This window comes from Arachis hypogaea, chromosome 19 (genome assembly GCF_003086295.3).
Source record: "Arachis hypogaea cultivar Tifrunner chromosome 19, arahy.Tifrunner.gnm2.J5K5, whole genome shotgun sequence".
Classification (NCBI taxonomy): Eukaryota; Viridiplantae; Streptophyta; class Magnoliopsida; order Fabales; family Fabaceae; genus Arachis; species Arachis hypogaea.
This window is the reverse complement of record NC_092054.1, coordinates 145669143-145695946: the sequence shown is the minus strand read 5'-3', so window position 1 is coordinate 145695946 and position 26804 is coordinate 145669143. Positions and strand designations below refer to the sequence as shown.

The window sequence follows — 26804 nt, the reverse complement described above, 5'->3', positions numbered from 1 at the left end:
AAATAAATAAACAAGTAAAAGAAAAATATTTACAATAACCAATAATAAGGCACACGCTAGCAAATCCCCGGCAACGGCGCCATTTTGATGAGAGGAACTTTTGCGTGGTCTAGAAATTTTGCGGATAAATCCTCGTTGCAAGTATAGTTTCTAAACCTTCAAAAGTCCTTTCATACAAACGTTTTGGTTGTCACAAGTAACAAACCCCTTAAAAATTGATAACCGAGTATTTAAACCTCGGGTCGTCTTCTCAAGGAACTGCAGGGAAGTATGTTCTTATTATTGGCTATAAAGGTTGTAAATCGGGGTTGAGAGTGAGGAATAAGTATGACAAATAATTTAAATGGCAATTAAAATAAATAAATACTGTAAAGCAAACTTTTGGCAAGGTATGAGAAATTGGAAGTTTAAATTAGTCACCCTTCTCAACAATAAAGAAGATTCAATATTAATTCCACTTAGTTAATCTTTGCTAAAGCAAAGGAAAGTCAAGGGACTAATTAGTTTGACCTTCGAATCCTATTTATTTCCTAAGAAAAGATTGGGATTATTAAAAGTCAATTCAACTAACAAAGATAACAGTTATCAATTATGTTGAGCTAAGATAACTCCTGAGTTACTGATTTCTTAACCAAGCCCAAAAGGGGAAAAAGCCAAATTGCTGGAATAAAAATTATCTTCAGATTGGAAGCAATGGTGACATAAATAAAAGAAAGCAATATTAAACTGAAATACCTCAAATAACATTAATTCAAAAGAGTAATCTGTAACATAGAAGAATTCATAAATTAAATGGCAAAAGTGAATAATCAACTAAAGTAATGCAATGAATAAAAGTAAAAGGGAAGCTTAAAGTAAAGGAACATTAAACCTGGGATCGAAAGTCACTCCTAAACCTAAGAAAAGTCCTAAATCCTAATCCTAAAAGAGAGAGGAGAGAACCTCTCTTAAAACTAAATCTAATTCATGGAAAGTAACTAAAATTGGCGAGCTCTCCTGAATGGATGCATTCCCTCACTTCATAACCTCTGGTCTATGCCTTCTGGACTTGGATTTGGGCCAAAAAGGGCTTCAGAAATCGCTGGGAGCATTTTCTGTAATTTCTAGTGCGTGGCCTCTGTCACGCATCCGCGTGGGTCACGCGGCCGCGTCATTCGGAGCTTTTCTTGTCACGCGGTCGCGTCAGTCATGCGACTGCGTCATATGCGTTCTGCATAAGGCGCGCGGTCGCGTCAGTCATGCGGCCGCGTCGCTATTGATTCGCGCTTGGCATGCGTCTGCGTCGCCCATGCGATCGCGTGGATGCCAGTTTCTCCAAAAACTCCGTTTTGTGCTTTCCTTCCATTTTTGTATGTTTCCTTTCCATTCTTTAAGTCATTCCTGCCTTAGAAGATCTGAAACTACTCAACACACTGATCACGGCATCGAATGGAATTAAAGGTAATTAAAATATTTAGTTTTAAAGCATAGGAAACATGTTTTTCACATACATCACATAATAAGGAAGGAGAAGTAAAACCATGCAATTAATATGAATAAGTGGGTGAAGGATTGGATAAATCACTCAAATTAAGCACAAAATATATCATAAAATATGGGTTTATCAGACGCACTTGCGTTTACAAGATTTTAAATCTATAAATGACTATAATTCTGCTATGTTTTAAATCACCTCACGAATGAAATTAATTGGGGAAAAGATAACTGACCATGATATGTTGGAGAAAACTTTCTCAACCTTCCATGCCTCGAATGTGCTCCTGCAGCAGCAGTATCGAGAAAAAGGGTTTAAAAAATATTCCGAGTTAATTTCTTGCCTTCTTGTTGCTGAACGCAACAATGAGTTGCTATTGAAAAATCATGAAGTGCGTCCAGCTGGCGCCGCCCCATTTCCTGAAGTAAATGCGGCAAATCATTACCCCAGAAGAGGTAAATGGCAAGGTTTTAATAACAAGAAAAATTATGGAAGGAAAATAAATTATGTTCAAAAGAGAGGATCTCACCAGAAGTGGGATAAAGAAAGAAATATCGGGCAGAATAATTCAACAGAGGATAAGTGTTTCTGTTGTGGTGGAAAGGGCCATTGGTCACATACCTGTCGTACTCCAAGGCACCTAGTCGATCTTTACCAGGCATCTTTGAAAAAGGATGACAAAGGAAAGGAAACAAATTTTGTTTCAAATGATACTGAAAATTCCACCACTCATTATGATGTATCTGATTTCTTTGAGGACCCTGAGGGAAATATTGGTCATTTGATCAATGATGGAATAGTTTAATATATGGGATTGTGAAGTATCTATGTAAATAAATAATGTAAAGAACTTATTATTAAGTTTTATTTTTTATGTATTTAAGTTTCAAATGTGATGTATATAAATAATGAAATATTAATGTTTATAAATTTTGAAATCATTAAATGTGTCATGTTTTAAAATAAAATTTCAGTATATGACATTATTTTGAACAGTGTTTCTTAGAAAAATAATTCCGATCAAGTATTCAATTTAACTGCGCATACTACTCATTTTTATTATTTGTCTTTGAAGAAAATGGCAAGGATATATAATGAAGATGTATACCTTGCGGATAGTGCAAGTTCGCACACCATTCTTAAAAGTGATATATATTTTACCCATCTTGTGCCAAAAGAGGAATATGTTAATAGTATTATTAGCTCAGGCAATGTGATAGAAGGCTCCGGAAGAGCTATAATTTTGTTTTTTGGAGGAACAAAATTTATAATAAATAATGCACTATTATCTACCAAGTCCCTGAGGAACTTGTTGAGTTTCAAAGATATTCACAGAAATGGATATCATGTTGAGACAATGAATGAGGGAAATCATGAGTATTTATGTATCACAACTCATGATTCAAATAAGAAAGTTATATTAGAAAAATTACCCTCACTTTCATCTGGGTTATATTATACCAAGATTAGTACAATTGAATCACATGCCACTGTAAACCAGAAGTTTACTAGCCCAATGAATTCATAACTTGGCATGATAGATTGGGTTATCCGAAAACAACCATGATGAGGAGAATTATTGAAAACTCTCATGGACATTCACTAAAGAACCAGAAGATTCTTAAAACTAGTGAATTTTGTTGTGCTGCATGTTCTCAAGGAAAGTTAATTTTAAGGCCATCACCAGTAAAGATTGGATTTGAGTCCCCTGAATTCTTAGAAAGGATTCAAGGTGATATATGTGGACCTATTCATCCATCATGTGGATCTTTTAGATATTTTATGGTCCTAATAGACGCATCTTCGAGATGGTCACACGTGTGCTTATTATCTTCTCGCAACCTGGCGTTTGCGAGATTACTTGCTCAAATTATTTGATTAAAAGCACAATTTTCAGACAATCTAATCAAAGTAATTCGTCTTGATAATGCTAGTGAATTTACTTCCCAAGCTTTTGATGCTTATTGTATGGCTAATGGAATAAGTGTTGAACATCAAGTAGCTTATGTTCACACACAAAATGGGTTAGCAGAATCACTTATTAAATGCCTCCAGTTAATTGCTAGACCCTTACTTATGAGAACAAATCTCCCAACCTCGGTTTGGGGGCATGCTATTTTACATGCCGCAGCACTTATTCGATTGAGGCCAACGAGTTACCATCAGTTCTCTCCTATGCAACTAGCTTTTGGCCAGCAGCCAAATGTCTCCCATTTAAGAATATTTGGGTGTGCGATATATGTTCCCATTGCACCACCTAATCGTACTAAAATGGGACCCCAAAGAAAATTAGGGATATATGTTGGATATGATTCTCCCTCTATAGTGAGGTATCTTGAGATACAAACTGGAGATGTATTTAAAGCTCGGTTTGCAGATTGTCATTTTGATGAATCAAAATTTCCAACATTAGGGGAAAAGAATAAGTTTCCTGAAAAGGAACTTAATTGGAATGCATTATCCTTGATGCATTTAGATCCTCGATCAGGGCAATGTGAACTAGAAGTTCAAAAGATTATACATTTGCAAAGAATAGCAAATGAATTGCCTGATGCATTTTCCGATACAAAGAGGATAACCAAATCTTATATACCAGTGGAAAATACCTCAATTCAAATTGATGTCCCAGTAGGACAAGTAGCCACTGAAGCAAATTCACGCCAGAAGCGTGGCAGGCCTGTCGGTTCCAAAGATAAAAAATCCTCAAAAGCGAAAAGAGGTAAATAATATTCCTGTTGAAAAAGACATAGTAGAGACACCTGCAGTTGTCCAAAATTCTGATATAGTTTTAACGCCAGAAGACGTTCAGGTACCTGAAAATTGTGAAAATGACGAGATCTCGATAAATTATGTCTTTACAGGAGAGAAATGTGACCGAAATAAGACAATTGTCAATGAAATATTTGCATATAATGTGGCATTAAATATCATGCATGAAAGTAAGGATCTTGAGCCAAGATCAGTCGAAGAATGTCGACAAAGGAATGATTGGCCAAAATGGAAAGAAGCCATGAAGGCTGAATTAGACTCACTTGCAAAACGTGAAGTCTTCGGACCTGTAGTCCGTACACTAGAAGATGTAAAACCTATTGGATACAGATGGGTATTTGTGAGAAAATGAAATGAGAAAAATGAAGTTGTGCGCTATAAAGCCCGACTTGTGGCACAAGGTTTTTCACAAAGGCCCGGTATAGATTATGAAGAAACGTATTCCCCTGTAATGGATGCAATAATATTGCGTTATTTGGTCAGTTTATCTGCATATCATAAACTGCATATGCATTTAATGGATGTGGTAGTATCCTATATATATGGCTCATTAGATCAGGATATCTATATGAAAGTCCCTGAAGGACTAAAGATATCTAAACCGTCCAATGAATATTCGCAAGGGTTATACTCAGTCAAATTGCAAAGATCTTTATATGGTCTAAAGCAATCTGGACGAATGTGGTATAATTGTCTTATTGAGTATCTGGCCAAAAACGGATTCAAGAATGATGATATCTGCCCATGTGTTTCCATAAAGAAATCTGCATCTGGGTTCATTATACACTATGAGAAAAAAGGCCTATGGCCACGCTTTTTTCTTGCCACGCTTCAAAAGCGTGGCCAAAAGTGGGCAATGGCCACGCTTTTATGAGGGTGGCGATAGATTAGAGATTTGGCCACTTTATTTTTGCCACGCTTCAAAAGCGTGGCGAAAAGGATCAACGACCACGCTTTTGTAAGGGTGGCCATTGATTAGAGAAACGGCCACGTTTTTTTCTGACACGCTTCAAAAGTGTGGCCATAGAGAGAAACAAAGACGTTTTAAAAGCATGGCGACAGGATTTCATTACGGCCACGCTTACAAAACGTGGCCATATCCTGGTACTCTTTTGGCACGCTTTAAAAGCGTGGCCAAAAGGTTTTTTTTTTAAAAAAAAAACTAATAACCCCAAACCCAATAACCCTGAATCCTACTAACCCTAAAACTTCAAAAGCTTCGAGACTCTCTCAGTCTCCGTCACTCACAACCCCTAACCCTAATAACCCATCACGCTCCACCTTCCACATCCCTATCTCAATCTCCAGCTCCCGCAAACCTTAATCCCAATCCGACTCTGCTCTCCGCGCCACCGCCCCGCCGCCGTTGCAGCAGCATCATCCCACCTAATCCTACGTGCCGCCTCAGGTCTCCACTGGACCTCCCTTCGTGCCTTCCGCCGCCCCCTCCTTCCGGCCGCTGTCTCCTCAGGCACCGCACTTCTCCCCGCTGCCAAATCTATCCGGAGGCGCCGCTCCGCCCAGCCTTGCCTACCAGAATCTGTCGATTCCACCTCCTGGTGTTAGCTCTGCGGCTACAATGGCTCCCGGCGTCGCCTCTACTGCTGGTGGCATTGCAGTTCCGGCGTCTGTGCCGCACATGCAGCCAATGATGTCGTATCAGGCTCCCCCGACGTCTTCTCCTCCCTCGCTGCCCTCCGCTCCGGCCAGTACCGCACCGGATTTGGCCCCATCCTCTCTGCCGGTACCTTCGTCTCTGCCCTCGTTGTCGGATTCGTCGCCATCTACGCCGCTCCCTTCCCCCTCGATCTCGCGCCCTTCGTCAGAGACGTGCTCTTCTACTTGACGGCAGCGATGTTCCTCTTCTACGTGTATCTTAGCGCGGAGATCTTCATGTGGCAGGCGATTGGATTCGTAGGGTTTTATGCATTCTTCGTTGGTCTCGTGTTCTATTTGGACTTGGGAGTAGTTGATGGCAGAGGCAAGAGTGGGAATTCTTCCACAGATCTTGAGGAGCAGAAGGAATTAGTTGCGGTGCACGTTGACTCCGACGCCAAGGTTTCGGGATCTATGAACGACGAAAAGCGCAGGTCTGGATTTCCGGGAGCTTATGGATTGGTATGTTTCAATTTCAACTAAACTGATAATTTTTCTGATTTAGAGTTTGATATAAAGGGATTTGGTTTTTTATGGCAATTGGATCTGATAACTTGGCTTTCTTGGTTTGTTACTTTGTTGGCTAGAACCTAAATGAAAGAAATAGTAGTAGGAATAAGGAACATGATCTATGTTCTTACCAACTTATTTGAATTTAGGCGTTGGATTTGTTTGATTCTTTTTTGCAGTGTACATGGTATTGTACACGTTTTCTGATTAAACTCATTGCATTGATGTAACCATGATCATTTTGATTGTATAATTAAGAACGAGCTAGCGAATCGCCTTGCGAAACTGAATCACAACGCGGCGTGATGAAGAGTTCAGATAAACCTCCTAAGGGGTCAAATTCAGGAACCCTAGCTGCTGAATCACCTGTTGTGAACAATCTTCTCCTTCCCTATCTAGGGTTTTTGAAACCAATGGCTTCCTCTCCTCATTTTGATGATGTAAAATACTCCTCCTTTTTGAATTTTATTTTTTCTTTTCCCTTTCTATCTATGAATCTCGGCCCTCACTTCAATTTTGTCAAACGCAGCAAGACTTCAATTTTGAAGGCGGATTTTCCGGAACGTGTTCTGATTATGACGACGAATATTACGATAATGACCCTTTCGCACCCAAGAAGGTAATCAAATATAATCCACTATAGTAGAGTTTATTCTATGTGATTTTGCGTTACATGTTCTCTAATTAGAATGTTCTATGTGGAAAATGGAATACGTTCGTCAATTGTACGTGACTCGTTGAAGGTTGGATATTTGTTTTCTAAAATTGTACTCTGTTCTATTTGTTATTGGTTCGGGCAAAATCAAAGGCTGAAGAAGCTGCTTCTGGTGTAACCACTGGAATGATATTGTCTCTTCGTAAGAGGTATAACGAAATCTTAGTTGTACTGTGTTCAGGTTGCTGTGAGGATATAATTTGAGCCTAAACTTCTTTCTGTGGCTCTTTCTTTCTGGCAGTCTTCAAAACTGTAAGGATACCTTTGCCACATGCCAAGTACGTCTTACTTTTATGAATTCAATTACTCAAAGTTGATATTCTCTTCTTGATCGAAGTGGACTGTTCAAATTGTATTCTTTTACTATTATTTTTTTTAATTGTCATATCTTAGATTGAATTCTACCTTTTCCTTTTCTTAGAAACTTGATTTGATAATTCCATATTTAATTTATTTTTCATTATTCTTGTTTAATTTGGTTACTAACTTACTATTATTATTATTATTACTATTATTATTATTCTTGTTTAATTGGCCACAACCAGGCACGGACCCATGCATAGTAGTGAGGGGCACTTGCCCCCACTCTCATTTCATATTTTTCAACAAAAAAAAAATTATATATATATAATATGCTCCTATTTTAAATTTTAAATGACCTCACTACAAATAACAAAGTCCAATTGTTAAAAGCCTCAAACCCATTTTATCTTTCTATCATTTTGACTATTAGTTAACCTAATCAAATTTAGTCGTCTTCTATTCTTAAATCCTAGCCGTCACTCATTTATTCTTTTAAACCCTTTTCTTAGTTTCATATTTTCAACCGTCTTTTCTATTCCTTATCTAGTGGTCATTTTCTCTTCATCGAAAGGTAAATTTTAAATTCTCTATTTTTGTTTTATATAGCTCTCTATGACTTTATTTATTTTTCAATTTCATTGTTTCTCTTTTTGATATTTTCAATTGTAAATTTTAATTCAAACAATTATAGTTTAGGTATTAATCTATTTTTTTATTCTCTTAATGAATTTATATATATTATTTTATTTTCAATTTAGTGATCCTTATTATTTATTTGTTTATCTTTCGTTCTATTCTATTATATGTAATTATGTTGCATATAAATTTTTAAAGTGAATTGATCAATTTATTAATTTAAAAAATATATTTTTATTTTTAGAAATAATAATAAAAAAATATTTCAAAAGAAAGCTACCACTAAAATCTAAAGTCACTCCATTAGTCTCTAATAAAAAGAAGTTCTTAGAATTGAAGCGAAAAAAGTTAGCGGCTAATATAACTTTTGTTTTTTTTTTGTATTCGAATAATTAATATGCATTTTTATATTTTTTAAATTTAAATTAATATATCTTTTGATAGTAATGTGTATTATTTTTGTCCCCCCAACATAAATTTTCAGGGTCCGTCACTGGCCACAACTTAAGCATATCAAGCATATTTCTGTCACTGCTATCTCTCAAGCTTACGAGTAATGATATTAACGAAGCCAAACTGGTTCATCTCAGCCCCCATATGTAAGCAAGCCATCAACTCATTCACACTTCAAGCTATTGCTTTCACTAGGCAAATCTTTTAGTAATATTATTTCTTTCATTGTGACTTTTAGGTTATTTGAACAAAGAACAAGATGGAGACTTGGCATTACAGATGAAGATCAATGCATGTTACTCTTGGATTTTCCAATGTGAATTGATTAAAATTTATAAAAACTGAATGTGACTATAATTTATATTTTTTCAATTTGCTGAAGTTATTTTCTATTAAGCTTTTTGTTTGTGCTTGATATATGTTGGATGAAACTTTGCTTTTATAATCAAGAACCAAGCTGTATAAATCATAGTTGTAGCCTACAATTCAAATAAAGCATCTAGATGAATGTAAGAATATAAAAATAAAATTGAAAACAAATCATTTCCAAAATACATAGAAAAACAAAAGAAAAGATTACTTGAGAGAATGACAATTTAAAATTAGTTGTGGTCCGGCCATCACAAATCCTACATCATAAATCGGCTTTATCATTCATAACTCGCCATTATTCACATTTATTACCCAGATAATTGGCATTGTAGTTCGGCATTTTAGTCATTACTCGGCAAATTACGTTATTAATCGGCGTTACAGTTACTAATCAACAATCAATGTCATTTATTAAAAAGTAACGTTACAAATCAGCTTAACGGACTGCTTCACAAAAGTGAAACGTCCAAACCCTTATTATTGCTCTTTAATACAGGCAATAAAGCAAGAACATAACCGATTTATACACTATCACCTATAAAAAGGTATGATCTTCTATCCTGAAGACACATTGAATTCTCAATACTAACTTAAGCTTCGGAGTGCCTTTGCAGGTACACTCCCCCCTGTTTCTTGCTCAAAGCTCTACGCGATTGGACACCCTCTCGGAGTAAAGCTCGGATTATCATAAGGCCTGAAGGTCGGCACCGAAAGTAATAGCTCGGCGTCGACTCCCAAAGACTGAGCTCTCCCTCCAGGTATCCATACAAGAACAATTGGCGCCCACCGTGGGGCCGAAAATATAAACCTCTCTACATATCATCGGCCTCAAGGTTCCCGTTTTGAAGTCATGGCTGAACAACCTCCACCCTCACCGTCCAAATTGCTCCGGATGGTGACCGAGTTGTGGCAAGTCGTGGCTGAGGAGAACCAAAGAATGGCAAATCAAATTGCCAACTTGAATAACACTCGAACCGAAAACAATGACCGACAAGAACGGACGGAAGAAGCCGAGCAGCAGTCAGGACCAACACATGTCTCAGACATTGCTCGACAGGAAGAGGAGCAACCCGAACATAACAAGGAAGCTCAGGAAAACAGAGCAAATGACGATCAGGAAAGCTCCCCTGGACCATTCACGGCGGAGGTAATGAACTTCGTGCTACCCCGAAGGTTTACCCTGCCGACCACCCTAATTCCCTATGATGGGTTAGGTGATCCAAAGAAATACATAAAAAAGTTCACCTCCATAATGATAGTAAACGGTGCATCTGATAAAGTTTTATCTCGTTGTTTTCCATCTTACTTAGACGGTCCTGCACTTGATTGGTTTTGTTCTTTGCCTGCAGGTTCCATTTCTCGATTCTGAGACATATCAAATCCCTTTGAGGAGCACTTTGCTGGATCAGCCATCTACCTACATGACTCCGACTACCTGAACACAGTCAAGCAAGGTAAGCACGAAAGCCTCAAGGACTACATGACGCGCTTCACAAAGATAGCCATAAGTATACCCGACCTTCACCCCGAGGTGGAACTACACGCCATAAAAAGCGAATTAAGACCAGGAAAATTCCAGGAAACTATTGCTGTGGCCAAACCAAAAACCATGGCCGAATTCCATGAAAAAGCTAAAGGACAGATTGACATCGAAGAGCTCTGACAAGCTCGAAAAATAGAAAAGCCTCACTATAGAGACGATGACAAGCCACGGGACAGCAAGAGGAATTTCAAACCAATTCCACGATATGAAACCTATACCAAATTCAACACCAAGCGCGATGACATCATCAAGGAGATCTTGAATTCGAAATTAATCAAGCCACCACGAAAAGCTGGCAGTTACCCAGATTCAAAAGGCACTGACCGATCAAAATACTGCTCCTTCCACCAGAAGCACAGACACAATACCAACGACTGCATCATCGCCAAAGACCTGCTGGAGCGACTAGCTCGGCAGGGTCACCTGGACAAATTCATCAGCGGCCACATGCAGCGGCGAGCACCTCCTTCAGGAGACCAAAGCTCGGCTATACAACATAGCCGAGATAGAGACCGAGCGAACAATAGCCATCCTGAACTACCAACGCATACAATCAACTGTATTTCCGGAGGTTTTGCAGGTGGCAGAGCCACAAGCTCGGCAAGAAAAAGATCTTACCGAGCTATACTTTCCATCAACGCCGATCAAAGTCAACAGTAGCCACCGCCGACATCTCCATAGATAACATTCCAGACAGCCGATCATGACAACAGCGTAGCAAATCTGGATGATCCCATCGTAATCTCCCTACAGCTCAGAGATCTCCTAGTTAAAAAGGTGTTGCTCGATCCAGGCAGCAGCGCCGACGTTCTCTTTTACTCAACATTCCAGAAAATGAAACTAAGTGATAACATCATCCAACCTTCCACTGGTGATTTGGTAGGATTCTCAAGTGAGCGAGTCCCGGTTATGGGCTCTGTGTGGTTACAAACCACACTCGGTAAGTTTCCCTCGTCAAAAACTTCAGACATTCAATACTTAGTTGTTGATTGCTTCAGTCCGTATAATATTATACTTGGCCGACCTTTCTTAAATAGGTTCGGCGCTATAGTATCTACAATTCATCTTTGTGTTAAGTTCCCTTTGCAGAACAATACAATTGCAACCATTCACAGTGATGCCCGAGAAGCCAGGGAGTGCTACAACAATAGTCTCAAAAGACCTCACCGTAACACAAAAGCCCAGGTCCATAATATCGGCAACATGAACAAGCAACACATGCTGGCCGACCTTGATCCCAGAGCAGGAACACTGGAAAGGCCGACTCCAACAGAAGACCTAGATAAAATCTATTTCACAGAAAACACAGACAAATTCACATACGTCGGCTCAACATTATCTTCAGAAGAAAAATCATCATTCCGAGCATTTTTACAACGAAATGCCGACCTGTTTGCTTGGACCCCAGCTGATATGCCAGGCATCGATCCATCCATCATATCACACAAGTTAGCATTAGATCCATCTATCCGACCTGTAGCACAGAAAAAGAGAAATCTCGGCCACGACCGAAAGCAAGCTTCCCTAGAAGAAACCAAGAAGCTCATCAACGCGGATTTCATCCGAGAAATCAGATTCACAACATGGCTGGTGAACGTCGTCATGGTTAAAAAACATAACGGTAAACGGCGCATGTGTGTTGATTTCACCGATCTCAACAAAGCATGCCCCAAAGATTCCTACCCTTTGCCCTTTATTGATTGTTTAGTTGATAATGCCTCTGGTTTTGAAAAACTCAGCTTTATGGATGCATATTCTGTTTATAACCAGATCCACATGCATCCATCTGATCAAAATAAGATAGCCTTTATTACTGAATATGGAAACTATTGTTATAAAGTCATGCCATTTAGACTTAAGAATGCAGGTGCGACATATCAACGTCTAATGGACAAAGTCTTCGCCAAACAAATCAGCAGGAACATTGAGGTCTACGTTGATGATATGGTCACCAAGACAAAGATCAGCAATAACCACCTTGATGACCTCACAGAAATCTTTGGACAGCTAAGAAAATACAACATGCGGTTAAATCCCGAAAAGTGCGCATTTGGGGTTCAAAGCGGTAAATTCCTCGGCTTCATGCTCACCAGCCGAGGTATTGAGGCAAATCCTAAAAAATGCCGAGCTATTTTAGACATGACAAGCCCACAAACCATCAAGGAAGTCCAGCGGTTAACAGGGAGACTTGTGGCGCTTTCTAGATTCTTACATTGCCTAGCTTCTAAATCTTCATGTTTTTTCCAAACTTTAAAAATGAAAAAAGCTTTCCAATGGACTGATGAATGTGAACAAGCATTTACAACTATAAAAGAAACTCTTTCAAAACCACCAATTTTACACACACCCCTACAAGGGGAGCCACTATTCTTATATTTATCTGTTACTAACTGGGCTATAAGCTCCGCTCTTGTTGCAGAAAGGGCAAAGAAACAGTTCCCGATCTATTTTACCAGCAAAACCTTACAGAATGCCGAGCTTTGATACCCGAGCATTGAGAAGCTGGCACTTGCGCTTGTCTTCTCCACCAGAAGACTCCGACCATACTTTCAGAGCCATGAAATCCATGTTAGAACAGATTAACCTTCGCGACAAGTGCTGCAGAAGCCTGAACTGGCTGGCCGACTAGTAAAATAGTCGGTGGAACTATCGAAATTCGATATCAAGTACGAGGGCCGAGCATCCATCAAATCACAGTTTTTGGCCGACTTTATTGCCGAGTTCTCAGTACCGAATACAACTGAAGATTACATCGAATGGTCTTTATATGTCGACGGGTCCTCCAACCCACACGGGTGTGGCGCAGGTATTATACTTGATGATGGTCACGGCAATGTCATCGAACATTCCCTCAACTTCTCATTTAAAGCAAGCAACAATCAAAGTGAGTATGAAGCACTAATTGCCGGCCTTAGACTCGTTGCCGACCTTAACATCACCGAACTTAAGGTATATTGCGACTCCTTCCTTGTCGTCCAATAGGTAAACAACCTATACCAAGTAAAGGACCTTTTGCTCTCTAAATACCTGGATGTCGTACACAATTTACTTTCAAAATTTTCCAAATATGAAATACAGCACATACCAAGGGAGAGCAATGGCCGAGCTGACATTCTGTCTAAGCTCACTAGTACTCAACCAAATAGGTCATCACTTTATCAGTCAACACTACTCAAGCCAAGCATTGAACTAACACAAGTCTTAAGTGTAACACAGGAAGCAGATTGGAGATCCCCATACATACAGTATCTCCAGACAGGGGTCTTACCAGGCGACGTCGAAAATGCTCGGCATTTCCGTCGACAAGCCTCCTTTTTTACAATTTATAATAATTGCCTATATAGACGGGGATTCTCCCGTCCATTACTCAAATGTCTTTGCAGAATAGAAGCCGAGCTTGCACTTGCTGAGGCACATGAAGGGATCTGTGGTACACACCTCGGAGCCCGAAGTCTGTTTTCAAAAATCCTCAGAGCTGGATTATATTGGCCGACAATTCGACAGGATTGTCAAGCAAAAGTCAAAAGCTGTAACAACTGCCAAAAACACAATCCGATTACACATCTCCCGGCCGAACTCCTACACTGTTCCGAGGTTAGTTGGCCGTTCAACCAATGGGGCATAGATATCCTCGGACCCTTTCCAACAGCAGCAGGTCAGGTAAAATTCCTTGTGGTAGCAATTGATTATTTTTTCAAATGGATAGAGGCACAGCCTCTAGCCAAGATTACATCACAACAAATACTTTCCTTTGTTTGGAAATATATTATTTGTCGATTCGGCATTCCTCGGCACATTATCACAGATAATGGTCGCCAGTTTGCCGATCAAAAATTTACATCTTTCTTGCAGAACTTGAAAATCAAACACCACTTCTCATCAGTAGAGCACCCACAAACAAATGGGTTAGCTGAAGCCACAAATAAAGTAATATTACATGCTCTAAGAAAGAAACTGGATGATGCAAAAGGCCTCTGGGCCGAGCTTATCCCAGAAATCCTATGGGGGTACAATACAACAATTCACTCAACCACAAAGGAGACACATTTCCGTTTGGTCTACGGCTCAGACGCAATGATACCTGTGGAGATCTCCCAATCCTCACTACGCACAGAATTGGCCGACCAAACTACACAAGACATAGCCCGGCAAACCGAACTTGATCTCATTGAAGAACTCAGATCATCCACAGCAATTAAACATTTAGCCATGCAACAGCACATTGCCCGAAAATATAACCAACGACTTCAACCAAGGTCTTTCCAAGTCCACGACCTTGTACTCCGAAAAACAGAACAAGCTAGGAAACCACCAACAGATGGCAAACTAGCAGCTAATTGGGAGGGCCCTTACCGTGTCACAGAAGTAATCAGCAATGGAGCTTATCGACTACAAACACTAGAGGGTAAAGATCTCCCTAGCACTTGGAATGTATCTTCCTTAAAATTATATTACAGCTAATACCAGGGACAGGCAAGTACTCTTTTTCCTACTGCCAAGATTTTTTCCACAAGGGTTTTGCTTGGAGAGGTTTTAACGAGGCTAGCCTACCTGGGCCTTTGACATCAAGGGTTCTTTAATAAGTAGATTCCCTACTTTATCAAATCAATATTTTTCCATTTCATAGTTTCCGTTTCAATCTATAAACATATCATGTCAACCTATACTATCAACCCGACCATTCAGATACTATTAACACTGATCAAATAATAAAATAGGTCATTCGGAACCTATCAGTCAAACTGACTGCCAACCTTAAAACGGAATCCGATTAACTCGAAAGCAATCAGTCAATCCGACTACCGACCTTAAAACAGAATCCGATTAACTCAGAAGCAATCAGTCAATCTGAATGCCGACCTTAAAACGGAATCCGATCACCGGATGCAATCAGTCAATCCGATTACCGCTCTCAACCGAAATTCAATCATTCCAACAGATCTCCGATCTACATCGGAAGCCAATCATTAAAAAAATTAAACAAATGCCCGATCTACATCAGAATTTGATCATTCACACAAAACTCCAATCCAAATTGGAAGCCGATATTTCAAACTTTGCCAAAATTTTCCAATTTTGCTCAAAACGCGTTCATTCAAAATTTATCTAGCATACAAACATTCAATCTTAATCGAAAGCCATATCATTCAGAATAATCTCCAATCACACTGCCTAGAGCTAATAACAAACTACCAAACAGACAAAATAGGCAAGATTCACCTATCAATATATATATGTTTTCTGCAAAGTCAACATAACCAAAAACAAAATAAACTGTTTCATAAACAGTACAAAAAATTTAACAGTCAAAAGCTCACTACAGGAGCAAAGTAACCCACCAAAATACATGTTTAATAGTACCGAACATACACACTAAATTAACTATTTTCATCCTCCTCCTCTTCAGCGCCATCATCTTCAACCATAACCCCATCACGAACAATCTTACTAGGGTCCATCTGATCAAGATCAACATTAGGAGCTAAGAACCTGGCTTGCAGAGAAGCTCTTTCGAACCCCTCAATGAAAGAGTCCAGGATCGCTGTCTCCTTACTCTTTTCTAAGCTTTTCAATTCAGCAGTCAACTCCACTACCCGAGTACTCATACTATACAAATCCGCTTCCTTCTTTTTAACATCTTCCACCTCTTTAGCATAATTCTCCTTCATCAATTTTAAATCTTTCTCAACCCCAGCTAGTTTACTCTCCAATTCTGTAACCTTGGCAGCCTTCAACCTCAATTGTTCCTCCAATCTCAAATCGAACTTTTGCTCAGCTACTTGACGATGTTTCTTTTCTCGGCTCTGCCCTAAACTGGCAAGCCTCAGACCCACAACCTTCCACAAACAAATATAGAATTAAACGAGATCATCCACAAAATTATCAACCACAACAAAACAAAAGATAAAAGATTACCTGCATGTACTGATCAACTGCCACATCTCCCACTTCTTCAGCCAAATTAACATCGGCAGGGGTTTGGCAAACTTCATCGGCAGTAATCATAAAGGGGTAATCTTTTTCCCAGAGCGACGACCCATCACTCCGCTCAACAAAACCATGCAACCTCTTCTAGTTATCACAAAACTTATGAACCTCTTCCATTGGAACATCATCTTTCTCATCATCAGAAAACGTCAGACAAATCTACCACATCACCTTTTCTCTTCTTAGCAATAACTTTCCTCCTCCCTGGCCTTGGCTGATCAACCTCGCCAACGCCGACCTTATCCGCCTTTGACGAGGATACCTCCTTCTCCAAACCTTTGCTCTTCACCCGAGACCTCAAACTCGCTGCAGATACACCGGGGTACTTACCACCTGAAAAACAAGAAAAATAAAAACCTATTCAAAAAACCTCAGATATGATACAACATCCACAATTCAAAATCTTACCCAGATAATCTATCACATCAGCCATATTTTCCTCCCAGAAATCAACTCCTTGCGATCAACAACTTCAGTCAAAAACTCAATTATGCACTCATCTTTTGGATTTATAGTCTCAGGCTCTAAAATATTTTGAGGCTCTGAACACCACCAGAGAGGAAATTTTTCCCCCAAATGCTCGTCCACATAGAATGAAAAGTCATCCTCACAGCTACTGACCTTAAGGTACATTTCCTTAAAGTTCTTAAAAGACGATTTGTACAACTTGAACACAGCAAACCCCGGAGAGCTGTTCAAATTTACCCAACCACCCTTCCAAACACCCTTCGCCTGAAACAGTGAGAAAAACAACTCCACTGACAGATTTTCCTCCAAAACTTCCATAAGAATCTCAAACGCCTGAAGGAAAGCCCAACCATTGGGATGAAGTTGTGAGGGTGCACAGTTCAACTGCTTCAGAACTTTACACTCAAAATCACTGAAAGGAACTCTCACCCTTAGTTCCTCCAAAACACAACTATACATAAAAAAGTGCTCAAAACCCTCCCCTCTATGAAAAACCCTATCATCACTCGTACAAGGGAGCAACTCCAATCGAATCCCAGAATTAACCCTAGCAACCTTAGACTTATCTATTTCACTCACAGCACCAACATCCAAAAATAGAGAAATACGATCCCTTACATCATCATTCACCCAGTCATAAGACCAGTCTACCTCCCCTTTTGTTTCTTTCTCATAACCCATTTGAAAAACAGAAGCAGAGAAGGAGAAGAAGAGAACATGATTATGCAGAAAAACCAAATAGAACTAAGAGCACTCACCTCTTTTACTCATTTTTGGTTGAAAACGCTTGAGAAAACACAAAACAGCAAGCATGCAAACCTTCGAAATTCCTAAGCTTTAATTCACACACTTTAACCCAAAATCTCGCTTCTACTTCCCATCAAATAAGTCACGTCAGACCCAATAAGCCCACGTTGGAAACACGCAAACTCATTAATACCCTCATTTAATTATTTCTCTATCCTAATCATGAAAGCCTATCGTCTCAGTAACTGTTCAATAAAGCACCTTGACCTGGGGGCTACAAGATAGAAACACACGCCGAACTGTTCAGTAGCCGACTCATACATAATTAAAAGCTCAACCTGCTTCATTAAATATTTTCTCAGGCTAAGCTTGGGGCTGTGGTCCGGCCATCACAAATCCTACATCATAAATTGATTTTATCATTCATAACTCGCCATTATTCACATTTATTACCCAGATAATTGGCATTGTAGTTCGGCATTTTAGTCATTACTCGGCAAATTACGTTATTAATCGGCGTTATAGTTACTAATCAACAATCAATGTCATTTATTAAAAAGTAACGTTACAAATCAGCTTAACGGACTGCTTCACAAAAGTGAAACGTCCAAACCCTTATTATTGCTCTTTAATACAGGCAATAAAGTAGGAACATAACCGATTTATACACTATCACCTATAAAAAGGTATGATCTTCTATCCTGAAGACACATTGAATTCTCAATACTAACTTAAGCTTTGGAGTGCCTTTGCAGGTACACTCCCCCCTGTTTCTTGCTCAAAGCTCTACGCGATTGGACACCCTCTTGGAGTAAAGCTCGGATTATCATAAGGCCTGAAGGTCGGCACCGAAAGTAATAGCTCGGCGTCGACTCCCAGAGACTGAGCTCTCCCTCCAAGTATCCATACAAGAACAAGTTGTATTCATCATATATAGCAAATGTATAAATTCATTTAGATGTCGTTTTTAGAATTAAAAAATATCTCATTAATGGAAAAAGGAAAAAAGAAAATTCAAATGCATCTCATTACTTGAACATAGAACTGCTTCAAGAAATTTTATAACTTTCATTCAAACATGTCAATATTAGCAGCAAACTAAATCTCACTTGATTTTTTCTTACCTAATACTCTGCATTTTCCATGTAAAAAATAGAACTTTATCATAAACTGCATTTTTCACATAAAAAAGAACTAGTGAGAACAACGTCCTTACTACTACCAGCTGACCTTATATAATATGTGCATGGTGCAATTTGCCATTAATATGAAAATTTTGCCCCATTGATCTGTGCCAATAAGAACTACCACCCATTAAAAAAGAAGCACGTGGAATGTAACAGCCGACGCAGTAAGTGGCGCTGATCGGTTTCTGTCCAACCGCATTTACCCTTTTCCCACCAGTAAAATAAATTACTACCACTATAACCGATTTATTACAACTCCACCACACTCTTCTAGTAGTGGGTGTGTCTTCTGTGAACGTCACAAAACCATAGCTTCCAACCTTTCCCCATGGTCATGCTCTCTATTCTCTATAATATTTACTACTCTTTTTGCTTATTTTATTTTTTACATTTTTTACATGTGTGCTATAAAAGAAAGAAAAGAAAATAAATCTTCCAAAGATTGTGAGGGACATTATTCTATTTTGTTTCCTTTCATACACTCCTGAGATTTTGCCTATTTGTCTGTGAAAGGAATCTTCCCTTATTGTTGTATTTTGGGTTGGTGAAATGAGAATGTCCCGTTAGCTTTCTTCATTAGCTCAGCTGTTGTTTCTGCTGGTTGGATTCTGATTCTGATACTTTTTCTTTGGGGTGACAAAATAGGTTTGCCTCAACTGAAGAAACTTTTTCTCCTCAACATAAGAAAGAAAGAAAGAAGAAGCAGCAAGAATGTATGGGGATTGCCAAGTAATGTCTACAATGGGAGGCAACGTAGTTGTAAACTCATCCGAAACACTTTTCTCTTCTCCGATCCAAAACAACAGCTTCACCTTCATGCCTACCATGCATTTTCATCACTATTTTCCCACCATGGTACACAAAACAAGCCTTTCTCTTCACCTTAATTATTATTGCTTCTTGTTTAATCAGTTTGTGTGGTTTTAGAAGGAAGAAGACGGGATCTTGCGAGGGAAGGAAGAGATCATGAAGAGCGGTTTAGGGAGTGAACAAGTTGAACAATTATGTATGATCTAAGGGAAGGAAGTTTAAGAGGGCTAGAAGAAGGAGGAACAGCAAAGGACTTAGGATTTAAGTTGTATTGTTTTTGTATTTTTCTTTAGTTTTTAGTTTTGGAATTTGAACTCGAGATTTATTTTGTATTTGAGTATTAGTTTTTTAATGTATAAAACAATTATAGCAAAAATTATATATGTCACTAATTATTATTTGATTTGTCTTATAATAAAAATTGTATACTATATTTATAAGTTTGGTAATAAAAAAGAACTGTAAAATTTATATTTTGTATCGATGAAGGTAAAATTAGAAAAATGATTTTTTTTTTTTACATTTTATAAGGCTATTGCCACGCTTCAAAAGCGTGGCCATATCTTGCTATCGCCACGCTTCAAAAGTGTGGCCATATCTCTCTCTATCGCCACGCTTCGAAAGTGTGGCCATATCTCTCTCTATCGCCACGCTTCAAAAGCGTGGCCATATCTCCCATATGGCCACGCTTCTAAAGCGTGGCCATATCTCCCATATGGCCACGCTTCTAAAGCGTGACCATATCTCCCACATACGGCCACACTTTAACGGGTGGCCATTTGTAAAAAGCGTGGCAAAAGAAAAAGCGTGGCGATAGGTCACCAAAAGCATGGCGATTGAGCAACCGCCACGCTTGTAGAGGCCACCCTTTCAAAAGCATGGCGGTAGCTCAAAAAGCGTGGCAATAGAGCTGTTTTCTTGTAGTGATAATTGCTGTGTACGTTGATGATTTAAATATCATTGGGATTCCTGAAAAGATTCCAATAATTATAAAAACTCTAAAAGAAGAGTTTGAGATGAAAGATCTTGGAAAGACTAAATTTTGTCTCGGCCTGCAGATCGAGCATATAAAAAATGGGATCTTTATTCATCAAACAACATACACAGAAAAGATCTTGAAGAGATTTTATATGGATAAGTCACATCCCTTGAGTACCCTAATGATCGTAAGATCTTTGGATGTGAAAAAGGATCAATTCCATCCTAAAGAAGAAAATGAAGATATCCTTAGTCCAAAAATACCATATCTTAGTGCCATTGGAGCGCTAATGTATCTTGCTAATAATACACGACCCGGTATATCATTTGCTGTGAATTTACTAGCAAGATATAGTTCCTCTCCAACCAGAAGACATTGAAGTGGAATCAAACAAGTCTTTCGATATCTTCATGGAACAGTTGATATAGGACTGTTCTATCCCTATGGATCCAAGTCTCAACTAGTTGGCTATGCAGATGCTGGATACTTGTCTGATCCTCACAAAGGGAGATCTCAAACAGGATATCTGTTCACATATGGAGGTACAGCTATATCATGGAGGTCCACGAAACAAACGATAGCAGCAACCTCCTCTAATCATGCTGAAATACTAGCGATACATGAAGCAAGTCGCGAGTGTTTTTGGCTCAGGAGTTTGATCCAATATATTCTGTCATCATGTGGAATCATTGATCATAAGATAGCTCCAACTGTCCTGTTTGAAGATAATACAGCATGCATTGCTCAGCTCAAAGGTGGATACATCAAAGGTGATAGAACAAAGCATATTTCTCCCAAATTCTTCTTTACTCATGATCTTCAAAATCAAGGGACAATTGATGTCCAACAGATCCGCTCAAGTGATAATCTGGCAGATTTATTTACAAAGTCACTCCCAAAATCCTCCTTTGAAAGATTGGTATATGAGATTGGGATGCGCCGATTTCGAGACATTAAATGATGTCGACAAGAGGGGGAGACTGTACTCTTTTTCCCTTGGTCAGGTTTTTTTTTTCCATTGGATTTTTCTTGACAAGGTTTTTAATGAGGCAGTTCCCATCACAAAGGATATTGTACTCTTTTTCCTTCACTAAGGTTTTTTCCCACTGGGTTTTTCTTTAGTAAGGTTTTAATGAGGCATAATCTTGAATGGTCATCCAAGGGGGAGTGTTGTGATAAGTTCAAAGTACGTGGATGCCCATTCAATATATGGACGATTTGATTTTCCCTATGAGAAATGAAGCTCCCAAGCCAAAATGAAAATAAATGAAATTTTGAATGCTTGGACTTTTGTATCTATAAATAGGAGGCTAAAGCCTCAGAAACATATAGCAATAAGAATATTAAAATATTCTTCACACTCTCTCTCTTTCTCCTATACTATTTTCTCTTATATTCTTTACTACAATATTATTAATTATATCTACTATATTGATATAGTAATCCTAGTGAATATTACTACTTGAGTTATTTAATTATATTTCCATGTTTTATATTTGTTACTTCTTCTTTATTTATTTAGTTATTTTACAACAATCTCATCCACCTCCCCAAAATTACGATAGAGTGAATTATTAATTTAGTTTTTGTGTATTTTTTAAAATAATAATACAATTTTTTAAGATAAAAATGATTCACTTTAATTTTTATCTTCTATTTTTATAACATAACGTAATTTTTGTGAATGTTTTTCTATTCATCGTGAACAAAAAATACTGACATCAATATTGTTTATTTAAAGTTGATAAAAAAACATCCATAAAAACTATATTGTATTAAAAAAATAGAAAATAGAAATCAAAATTAAATTATTTTTATCTTAAAGAGTTGTGTTATCATTTTAAAAAATAGACAAAAACTATGTTGATAGTTCACTCATTACAATACACAACACTTGTTTATTTGTTGTACGCTTAGATCGACGTACTAGGCTCCTCTCCCTCGAGATTATACCATACACAATTACACAGTACAATCATGTGAGATAGATCATGTACCTTAAAATAAATTATGATTTACGTAAAATATATTAGAATATAACACATACGTTAAAATAAATTAAATTATATATATTTTAACTAATTTAAGTTAGTTTAGTAGTTAATTTATTAATCTATTTAAATTAGTATTAAAAGTTTAAGTTTTATATTGTGTATGTGATAATAATTTATATTGATCAAATATAAATTTTTAAATAAAATTTAGATTTATGATAGATTAATTTTTGATCTATTAAATTAAAAGATACTGTAAAAAATAAAAAAATTATATATAAACACAGACCTAAATTGAGGGAAGAGGAGAATTTACTCCTGCAAAAATTTTGAAAAAAAATAATTATTATATATAAATGTATATATCTATCCTTTTTTTTATATTATGTTTGCTTTTAAAATAAAATATAATTTTGTTGTATTTTATGTTAAAAATATTTTATTAAACTTAATATTCAATAATAATTATCTTGTTAAATTTAATTTAGTATAAAAATTAAAAATAAATAAATAAATCAAACTAAAAATTAGTGATAATTAACTTACAATATTGACTAATAATTAGTTAATAATTAAATTGAAACTTAGTTTTCTAATTAAATATAATTTAAATTATTAATATTTTTTAAAAAATTATTTAAGATAAAAAATATATTAACCATATATTAACACACTGCATGTATTAATTTTTTTTATTAAAATATTTTTATTATAGTAATTATTTTGATTAAAAAATTTATTTATACCATCAATACTATAATAAGTGAATTTTATAATTGAACAGTAGATAATGAATAGTTAAATAATTGTTTAAAAATATATATAAAAAATAATATTTAATCATATTTAAAATAAAAAATAATTATAAATTATCTTTTTTTATTTTAATTACTATAATGGATGTGTAAAATTATTCTTTTATTATTTTAAATACTATAATAGGTGAGTATGTGTGTATGTGTTTGCGTATAGTTCTAGTTTTTGTTCATATTTATATGTCATTTAAAATTTTAAATATATCTAAACTAATTTGGGTTAATCGAGTGGTTAACTCAGTTGTCTGTTTAGACTATTTTCAGAATTCGAATTTTGTCTTATATATATAGCAACTCATTAGTTAGTGACAGACTTTTAAATAGAACTCAAATTCGTAACAAAATAATCTTTAATCTATTGGAGTGAAAAATATCGTAAAAACAAAAAAAAATGCATACTTAATTAAATTTTATTTTGTATATTTTTATTTTCACTACTAAATTTTTGTAAATCTATATGTTATTATATAAATACATAATAATTGATTTAATTGTTAATGTTTTTTGTATATGCCTGACATAATTTATATACATATTATATCTACATATCTATTTAATTTTCTTGACGATTTACACATTCATCACATACCAACTTCAAAAAAATTATATAGAATATGTGTTCTCGAATACCAAAAATCTTCGCATAAATATTATTCTCCATTCGTTTGTCTATCATGAGTTCCAGAGCATCTTTTATTTATTATTCCAAATTTCTGGCATTATATTCGTAATATCTAACATTACATTGACACAAGTAATAAGAAGAATTTCTATCAAATTCGAACGTAATTATGAGTGTGAATTTAAATCAATTTTTACTTGTAATTTTTAGCATGACAACCTCATCAAGGTGCGGATTAATTATTTCCCCGTCCTCCCCACCTAAAAAAAAAAAGAAAAAGATGCGGATTAATTATTTCCCCGTCCTCCCCACCTAAAAAAAAAGAAAAAGAAAGAAGCCAGCACCTTGTTCGTCAAATAGGCTGTAAAGGGCGAGAGTAATATATAGGTAGATATTACAATGAAAATTTTATAATTGTCTTTATGTAAAAATATTTTTTTTTTTTACTCTTGGATGATGAATTATATGATTGGATTTTGATATTTATAAAAGTGTTGTCTTTATTTAAAATGTAACTAAATAAATAAATTATATTTTTAAATAAAATATATTCATAAAATAATATTTTTACCATCTTTATTTAAGTAGTTGGCATGTATATATCCCTCACATTATAAGTGAAAAAGAGTAACATAATGAATAAGAAATCAACTTTGACAATCTCTTGCTCTCTGTTTCAATCTCCCTGGTTTGCTCTTGTCTTGAACACCAAGATATGCATTGTATGCAAATCTTATCTTAGTCTCAACAGTCTGTTTCGATCTCTTTAGAATATCTTTTGTTTCCCAACCTTATTTAGTATTTTATTTTCGAGTAATATCTTCTAATTCAATTAAAAAAATAATTAAATACTTTAATTTTTTAATAAATTTTAATTATTAAATTAGTTTTCAACCTTTTTATTTGAGAAATTAAATGCGTTATATGTCAAATTTTTCAAAAAATTCTAGGCAAACCAGTTTTTATTTTTTTAAATAAAAAACATAAAAAAATTCTAAGAATGAAATTATTAGATTAATTAATCTACATAGAAAAACAATATAATTCAATGAATAATTTGTTTATGAACTAAAAATTGAAACTAATTTATTTGATAATTGAAATTTATTAAAGACTAAAATATTTGACAAAAATATTGAAAAAGTAAAATAAAAAGATAAAGTAAGATCGGACTATTTTTTAGTTTTTAATAATACTAAAGAAAAAAAAAGTCAGATTTTATTTTATTTATTTTTTAAATATTAATTAATTATTATAATAATTAATAAAAATTAAATAAAGTGAGTCCTGTTTTTGACTAATTTTCGTTGAAACATTTCCGTTTTATTTAAATGATCAACCGTCCGACCACATACAAGAGTTAATTAGTGGAAATATTGAACCATACAACATTTATTTAGCACACAGAAAGTTGATTCTTAACACGGATATACATATATATATATATATATATATATATATATATATATATATATATATATATATATATATATATATATATATATGTGTGTGTGATCTGGTCTTTATTTATTTAAAGTACTAAGTAGCGTAGAGACCAAATCATGCAGTTAAGATATTCATTATTTTCTTTTCGTTGTTGTTGATGCTTGTTGTAGTTGTTGTTGTTATCAACGTCGAAGTAAACGACCACGAACGGATGAGATGTATCTGACGACCGCCAGCGGAGCCGGAGGCAGAAAAACCGAACTTGACCCTCTCCGGAAGCTTCGCCTTCAAATCAACAACTTCGGCAATGGTGGTAATATCGCCATTCTCGTTGGTCACGGCAACACTCAATGTCTTTGATGAAGAGTCATATATCACAGTCACTTTCACCACTGCTCCACTCACACTATTCCATGGTACGGTCTTCAACGATTTCACACTGTTTACATCAATTCCAACGTGATGAGTGGGTGGATCGTTGTACTCACTGTTGGAATAGGTATCAAACTCTACGCCAACAAAGTGACCCGCACCTTTGGTGTCAGAGACACCTAAGGTTCCACCACCAATACTGCCGGCAGGAATCTGGGTATCTTCCGGTGCAATAAAAAATATGATACCGTCGGCAGGATCATAATCGTTATAATCCTTCATCTCGAAAGAGAAGGAGGTGACGAAGCTGGCGACATTGCCGGTGGCACTGCTCCAAATGCGCACCGGCGTGGCATACAGAACCCGGCCGACGCTATTGGACTTGTTGAGGTTGGTGAGTAGGAGATTGCCATCTGAAAGAACAGTGACGTCACCTTGGAAACTTATTGCGGGGTTACCTTGATTGAAAGAGTTGTAGTTGAAGGAAACTGTTTCGGTTTTGGCTGAGTTCACCTTCTTACTACTTGCTGCTAGCAAGAGAAAGAAAGTAAGTAAAACACAAAATGGTTTCATGGTGGGAGGGAGAGCACTTGAGCGAGGGTTCGTTTTTTGTATATACTTGAATAATGTACCGAAAAGATTGCTCTGGGATGGTTTTGACGATTTGCATTGGGATTTTGTTCGTGTATTTATAGGGGAAAAAGAATAATAGTTATGCATCCAGAAGTTCTAGTTCTAAGCATGATACTAGTGGCTTACAGCCTTTCAATAATTGCAAAAGACATTAACAAGGGGGAAAATGTTCCTATCCTTCTAACTCACTAAACGCGGTGACTAAGGGGTAAAGGGGTAGAATGTCAAGATCATTAATGTGAAAAATTAGGTGAATTATATCCAACCCTCTCTAAAATAACATATAAGTTATCATTTATGATGTGTTAAATT

At 36.5% G+C, this 26804-nt stretch overlaps 2 protein-coding genes across 2 annotated transcripts; one reads left to right on the top strand and one right to left on the bottom strand.

Moving 5' to 3' along the window:
- The first annotated feature begins 8488 nt into the window (after window positions 1–8488).
- Window positions 8489–20289, top strand: LOC140181923 (uncharacterized). Its single transcript, XM_072227630.1, has 4 exons — window positions 8489–8662; window positions 8755–8832; window positions 19467–19676; window positions 19749–20289. The coding sequence occupies exons 1-4, from the start codon at window positions 8620–8622 to the stop codon at window positions 19808–19810; spliced, it is 393 nt and encodes a 130-aa protein (XP_072083731.1). The 5' UTR covers window positions 8489–8619; the 3' UTR covers window positions 19811–20289.
- A 5042-nt stretch (window positions 20290–25331) lies between these two features.
- LOC112779667 (galactose-binding lectin-like) lies at window positions 25332–26539 on the bottom strand. Its single transcript, XM_025824007.3, has one exon. It carries the CDS (start codon window positions 26430–26432, stop codon window positions 25602–25604), a length of 831 nt encoding a protein of 276 aa, XP_025679792.1. The 5' UTR covers window positions 26433–26539; the 3' UTR covers window positions 25332–25601.
- Window positions 26540–26804: the final 265 nt, after the last annotated feature.